At 39.7% G+C, this 7,150-nt stretch overlaps 1 protein-coding gene across 1 annotated transcript in view; it reads left to right on the top strand.

Annotated features, from left to right (window-relative positions):
• The window catches only part of DOK5 (docking protein 5), a 232,295-nt gene that overhangs the window by 153,781 nt on the left and 71,364 nt on the right, over positions 1-7,150 (top strand). Inside the window, exon 5 of the mRNA XM_006839321.1 lies at positions 3,535-3,724. Coding sequence (XP_006839384.1) covers positions 3,535-3,724 — 190 coding nt within the window. The remainder of the gene's footprint in view (positions 1-3,534; positions 3,725-7,150) is intronic.

The raw sequence follows: 7,150 nt of genomic DNA, 5'->3' as shown, positions 1-7,150 counted from the left end.
TGGACTCAGGCGTGGCCATAGTAGTGAGATTGGCCCAGGATCAGGCAGTGTTTCGTTCCGCTGTACATAAGGTCACTATGAGTTGGTACCGACTCGATGGCACCTAACAACAACAATAATGATGTAAAGTACTACCACATAGCCCATTTGACAGATGAGGAAACTGAAGCTTAGAGAAACTAAAGACCCCATTAACCATTTCAGTAACTAGTTAGCATTCAATTTCAGATTATACTATCAGCCCTATATTTACAATATGTGGATTTTATAGTGTCAAAAGAAAAATCGTATTATGCTAATAATAAAAAATAATAGAAGATTATTTAATATACAGTTGACAAATCAAGGTATCATTTCGGGGTAGGAAGTCAAAAGTGTCTGGATTCCGTGACTATGAAAGACTCCCTTTCTCAACATTATAATTGTTTTCTCATTTTCTTGCTTTTTCATGAAAGAAAATGCCATGAAAGTTCTCTGATGCTTTTAATACAATCCAAATTTTATGAATGTCTCCACCACTGTAAGTCTACTGGGAACCACAAGGTCGGCAGTTCAAACCTACCAGCTGCTCCTTGGAAACCCAATACAGGGTCGCTATGAGTTAGAATGAACTGTCCATCACTTTACAATCACAACAAGCCTATTGAAATTTGTGATTTCTTTTCTGATCCAAACTCTTCAGCCAACTATGTGAGCTCAATTCTAACTTGGAAATAAATATTTAATAAAAAAAAAATAACAGTGACCAAAATATTCCTGAACACGTAGCACAAACATCAAAGTGGGTTTATTGAGTCTGAAGGTAAGGCTTCTTTTGTGTATCACATGGCAGACTGGATCTCTGAGTTCGTCTTTAGTCAGTTGACTTGACCAATGAGGACATATCACAGCAGTAGGGACTATGGGGTCATCTGGCTTGATTACAAATGTGACAGAGGTGAAATTGCACTGACTTTTCTGTGAGAGCAAACTCCAATTGTTAGTAACAAATGCTTTCCCCTCCCAATGTGAACTATGTCTTCGTGACACATTTATAGGCCTAGATTATTTGGATGCACCACATCTGCCATAATCTATCTCCAAAGAAAGGTTATTGACCGAGACTTAGAAGGGCAGGTCATTCTGAAGGGCTTCTGGTAGAGTTCCCTGGCACAGAGAGTACACCCATAGTGTTCAGAAGCTAGTGCTTATAAACCCTAACATAAAGAAGAATGCGCAACAGGGTTGAATTTTTCTTTTTTTAATGTAGAGTGCTCAGATCAGCATTTATTCCACAATTTACACTTGTGAGACAGTACCTTGCTAGTTCTGACTCATAGTGACCTTGTATAGGATTTCCAAGGCTCTAAATCTTTGTGGGAGCAGAAAGCCGCATCTTTCTTAGAAATTTCTTAGAAATTGAATTCAATAAGTGGCAGTGTCTAGGAGTTACCGTCTCCATGTGCATTTTCTGTACCTTAGGAGTCCTGGTGTGGCGCTGTAGCATAAGCACTGGACTACTAACTGCAAGGTTGGCATTTCAAATCCACCAGCCACTCCTTGGAAACTATCCAGAGCTGTATGAGTTGAAACCAACTCGTTGGCACTTAACAACTACAACAGTTTCCTCTTTTGTCCAATAGGAATTTTAAAAATCTAGTAATAAATAGGGGATCTCAGTGGCTGCATACAATAAGCACTGGACCACCAACCACAAGATCCTGAGGTTCGAGCCAACTGCTCTGCCAAAGAAAGATGAGGCTTTCTGCTCATCTTGATTTAAAACCTTGGAACTCCTATACAGAGTCACTAGGAGTCGGAACTGACTCTATAGCACTTAACAACAACAACAACAAAGTAGTAACTAAATACAAAGAATTCTTATTAAACTCAACTCTGTTTTTAAGCACGTTAGAAATATTCATTTGTGTAGCTGTAAACAATTGTAATCAAAATGCCGCCATCATTATTACTGTGCTTAAGCCAAGTAGAGATATAGAACTTCAAAGCAAAGAAATTGGTACAGGTCTCTTTTACGCTTTCTTATGAAAATAGTCTTTCTTACTTGCTCTAGAATTTGGTCCATTAGAAACATACTTTTAAAATAACAGTTACTAGAAGGCAGTAAATATTTAATTATTGAGCATTGGGAGTAATGTAGAAATTTTGGATAGTAGATGCATGACTACACAGAGTCTTGACACTTCATAAGCATGTTTTAAACTCAAATAATAAAATTTTTGAAAATTTTGATAGCTGATCATCAAAACAATTAATTTAGAATACAACCAATATTACATGTTTGGAAAAGTGGAGGGTCAGAGACAAAGAGGAAGTCCCTCCATGAGATGAATTAGCACAGTGCACTCCAGTATAGCAATGATTGTGAGGAAGGTGTAGGACCAGGAACTGTTTCAATCTCTTGTGCATAAGGTTGCTAGGAGTTGGTACTGACTCAATGGCACCTAACAACATTACATTTTAATGCAAAACTATTTTGTTAGATGTAGGCAGTCCACCAGAATGATGGGTAGGTGGAAATGTATTTGTTATGTTGTTGTTATATGCCGTGGAGTCGGTTCTGACTCATAGCGACCCTGTACAGGGTTTCCGAGACTATAAATCTTTACGAGAGCAGAACGCCTCATCTTTCTCCTGCGGAACAGCTGGTAGTTTCAAACTGCTGACCTTGTGGTTCGCAGCCCAATTCGTAGCCTCTATGCTACCAGAGCTCCTTGTATTTGTTATAGTCATACTATTTTTGTTATTTCAAGTAAAGACGTTTAACTTTGTAACTTATAAATTAATGAATTTCCTTTAAATAGCACAGAACTGCCATAACTATTTCTGTGAGTATTTGGATGTAGTAATCAGTTAAGTCATTTATTTAAGGTAATCTTGGTTACATTTTAACAAATCCTCTAAATAAAAGCAATTAATATTTCTTCCTAGGATTTTGACTCCCAAAATCTCTTTGTTAATAAAACTAGTTCAAGTGTACCCACTGACATTTGTCCAAATTGCTGGTTAGTGAAGTGTATAGTACCATTGTGAAATCTTTAAATAATTTGAGATGTAATTTTTTATTCAGTTATGAAAATTACAAGTTGATCCACAACACTTAAATATCAGTAAACCAGGAGATAATTCTTTTGCACCTGCATCTTTTGTGAACACAAAGTGAGGCTGTAATTAACTTGTGTTTGGCGGGGGGAGATGGTTTTAGTGGGCTTACTGCCTTAGTATTTTATTGGCATACCAAGTTTTTTTTTCTTATGCAAATTGACAAATTCCAAAAATGGTCTTTGGTGGGACAAATAGTGTTTAGTTGTATATTGACAGAAAGACTGTGATTTTTACATTATTTAGTATGGGCTGCTGAAAAACTCATTATCTGGGGCTGGTCATTTTTGAAAAAGGTTTCCGTTTCTGTTTATTCAACCACAACAGAGAAGACTGTGAGCTTGACCTGTTTTTAAATGCCTCTATGTTCCTATAGTATCTTTGATGTTTTATTCCAGGGGACTTTAGACTAACCTTTTGTTTTTCTCCTAGAGAGATTCAATGTGTATTTGATGCCATCTCCTAACTTAGATGTCCATGGCAAATGTGCCTTGCAGATTACATATGAGCATATCTGTCTTTGGGATGTCCAGAACCCCAGAGCCAAGCTCATCTCTTGGCCACTAAGTGCCCTCCGACGATACGGACGTGATGCTGCGTGGTTCACATTTGAGGCAGGGAGGTGAGTTGAACAGCTGTGTTTCCACTTTGCAGTTTACTTTTATCTTCCCCAGTGTCTACATCATTTAAAGCCTGAATTTCTACCTTATCACCAACTGAAGAAAGCTTGTAAAAATTCCAGAATTATGATTGTATAATGCTAGGGATATCGCAAAATATTCATATATTCAACAAGGTGTTGTAGTTTTTGCCCATGGAGAGAATTATAATGTTTCATAGAGATGATATGAATTTTCATTACACAGTTTGATTCCGTACTACAAGCTGAATTTGAACTCGGTAAAAATACTAAATAAATATATAAAAAGTACTATTATTGGGTCAGCAGTTCGAAACTACCAATAGTTCCACAGGAGAAAGATGAGGCTTTCTGTTCCCATAAAGAAAGAAGGCTTTCTGTTCCCATAAAGAAAGGTTTCCCATTGGAAACCTTATACAGGGTTGTTATGAATTGTAACTGATTCCCCAGCACATAACCACCACCACCACCACCATGATCCCTTTGTGGTATGAACTTTGGAGTATTTCCTCCAAAGCTTGAAAGTTGTTGTTGTTAAGTGTCATCGAGTCATTTCTGACCCATAGTGACCTTGTATAAGGTTTCCGTGGAGTAGCTGGTGAGCTTGAAACAAAGCCCTTACTGTTCAAAGTGACTTTGCAGTCCAGCGCATTAACCCACAGCACCACAAGTTAGATGGTTACAATAACCACAATCCTTGATGTGCCCTACATATTATAGGGATCCAGAGAATGTTAATTAATGTCATATAACATTCATACTCTGTAGTCATGTTTTGTGGGACTGCTGCAAACTCAAGTAGGGATGGTCAGACATTGTTGTTGTTGTCAGGTGCCATCGAGTCGGAACCGACTCATAGCGACTCCATGCACAGCATGGTCAGACATAGGAGGTCAGAATTCAGTTCTTAGGATCTGACTTCTCAAACAGCATGATGCAGAACAATGAAAAAGCGTTCAGGAGCCAGAGAGATTCCAAGTTTTAATTTCTCCTCTTCATTAGCTGTTGATGCTCAAGTTCCCTGAGCTTCATTTTTAAATGTAGCTGAGTCAGATCTCCTTTCCAGGGTTGCAGTAACCCAAGTAAAAGACATAGAACAGGGCTGGGCACACTACTCTGAAAATGTATCTTGATAGTCTACTCAGATGATTTGAACTAGGACTTGGGTTTGCAGGATACAGACAGAGTTAAACTCAAAGTAATAATACTATTTTATATTTTGCCTGAAACTCAAAGATGAATTTTTATAGTTACCATCAAGATGCTCAGGATAATAAGATCATTTGTGTTCCTCCAAGCATGATGGCTTCATATCTGCCTTGCTTTATTAGTGAAGATAATTTTTTCCTTGGCTATTTTTGGATGTGTTCAAAACAAGGCAGTTTCACATTAACTAATGTAATTTTCTCCCTCTCTCACATCAAGAAGTGGACAGGAATGAACTCTGGCAAATCGTTTGTACATCTCCAATGTGAGTCTACAGAGACATCACTGTATACCCTTTTAGACAAAGAAGTCCTACCCAAAGGTCTTGGACAGGGTTCTGTCACCTTTAGCCTATGTTAGTGTCGGGACTGGGTGTTATCCCTGCTCAATGGCCAATTTCACCCACCCGAACTGACAAAGAAGCAAAATTTCAGAACTGTAAGATACTAGATGGAATGGTCTGTCTCGAGACAGTCACAGTCTTGGAAACCCTCCAGAGAGTGCAGTTGTACTCTGCACACTTGGGGTCATTGTGAGTTGAAATCCACTTGATGGCAACTAATAACAGCTGCGATAGGTAAGATGAGTCATTGAGGGGCCAGTGATAGTATTCTCACCTTCATGTGGGAGACGCAGGTTTGATTCCCAACCTCACCTACAGCCACCACCTGTCTGTCCGGGAGGCTTCCATGTTATTCAGATGCTGAGTTATCAGAGAAGCTTCTAGGCTAACACATACTAGGAAAAAAAGCCGATGATTGACTTCAAAAAATCAGCCTGTGACAACTTTATGGATCAGTGACAATTCTATCAATCCATCAGCATCTCTCCCCACCTCCCCTTGTCCAGACCCACCAAGAGAAAGCAGTTTGGTGGGAGTTACAAAGACTGTGGCTAGAAGAAACTTACGAAGTTATTCACTGCACTGCAATACATTGGTTTCTTGACTGCTGCCTCTGTGGGCATTGATTGTGGATCCGAGTGGGATCCGAGTAAAATGAAATCCTTATCAAAGTCAATCATTTCTTCTTTTATCATAATGATTTTTATTGGTCCATTTGTGAGGACTTTTAGGTTGTCACAGCTCAAAGGAAGAACGCTATTGGCAGTTAGTGGGTTGAAGTCAGGGAAGCTGCTTAACACCCTATAATTCACAGAGCGGCTCTCACAACAAAGAATGACCAGGCCTGTTCATTTAACAATAGTGCTCGCACCATTGAAAATCATCTCTAACTTACATGCAAAATTGAATTCACTTACAGATAATATAAACTGGGTAGTATTATTATTCCTGTTACAAAACGTAATGTAAACAGATACTTCTTCCTCAGTGTTCATTGCAAACAGAATTCACAACAGCCAAGAAGTGGAAACGGCCTAAATGTGCTTTGCCAGCAGAGCTCCTGGTTTCAAAGGCACCAGGCTAGGAAATGACAGATTCTGAACTTACTTCCAAACTCTAGATTTCTGAGAAGACTGTGACCAGTATTTTCCTGCAGCTTCACCTAGTTCCAATTTTGCTGAATTCACTGACGCAGGAGCCCTAGTGGTTAAGGGTAAGGCTGCTAGCAGTGAGGTCAGCTGTTCGAACCCATTAACCACTCCAAGGGAGAAAGACTCTGCAGTCTGCTTCGTTAAAGATTGTTGTTGTTGTTGTTAAGTGCCGTCCTACTCCCGTAAGGATTTACACCCTCGGAATCCCTGTACAGGGTCGCTATGGGTCGTTAAAGATTACAGCCTTGGAAAAAGCTCTAGTCTCTCATGTTGTTGTTAGGTGCTATTGAGTTGGTTTCTACTCATAGCGACCGTGTATAGGGTTTCTGAGGCCCTATGTCTTTGTTGTTGTTGTTGATAGGTGCCATCGAGTCAGTACCCACCCATAGCAACCTAGTGCACAGCAGAATGAAACACTGCCCGATCCTGGGCCAACCTCACTACTGTTGCCACACTTCAGTACATCGATGCTGCCACTTGGCCATTCCATCTTGTTGGGGGTCTTCCTCTATTCCTCTGACCCTCCACCTTACCATACATGATATCCTTCTCCAGCAACTGGTCCCTCCTAACAATATGTCCAAAATATGAGAGACGAAGTTTAGCCTTCTTGGCCTTTAAGGAGCACTCTGGCTGCACTTCTTCCAAAACAGATCGATTGGTTCTTTTGGCAGCCCATGGCACTTTCGATATTCTCCTCTAACACCA

Source organism: Chrysochloris asiatica, unplaced genomic scaffold (assembly GCF_000296735.1).
Source record: "Chrysochloris asiatica unplaced genomic scaffold, ChrAsi1.0 scaffold00023, whole genome shotgun sequence".
Taxonomy (NCBI): Eukaryota; Metazoa; Chordata; class Mammalia; order Afrosoricida; family Chrysochloridae; genus Chrysochloris; species Chrysochloris asiatica.
Note: the sequence above shows the minus strand (reverse complement) of the source record. Positions and strands in the feature narration are given on the sequence as shown.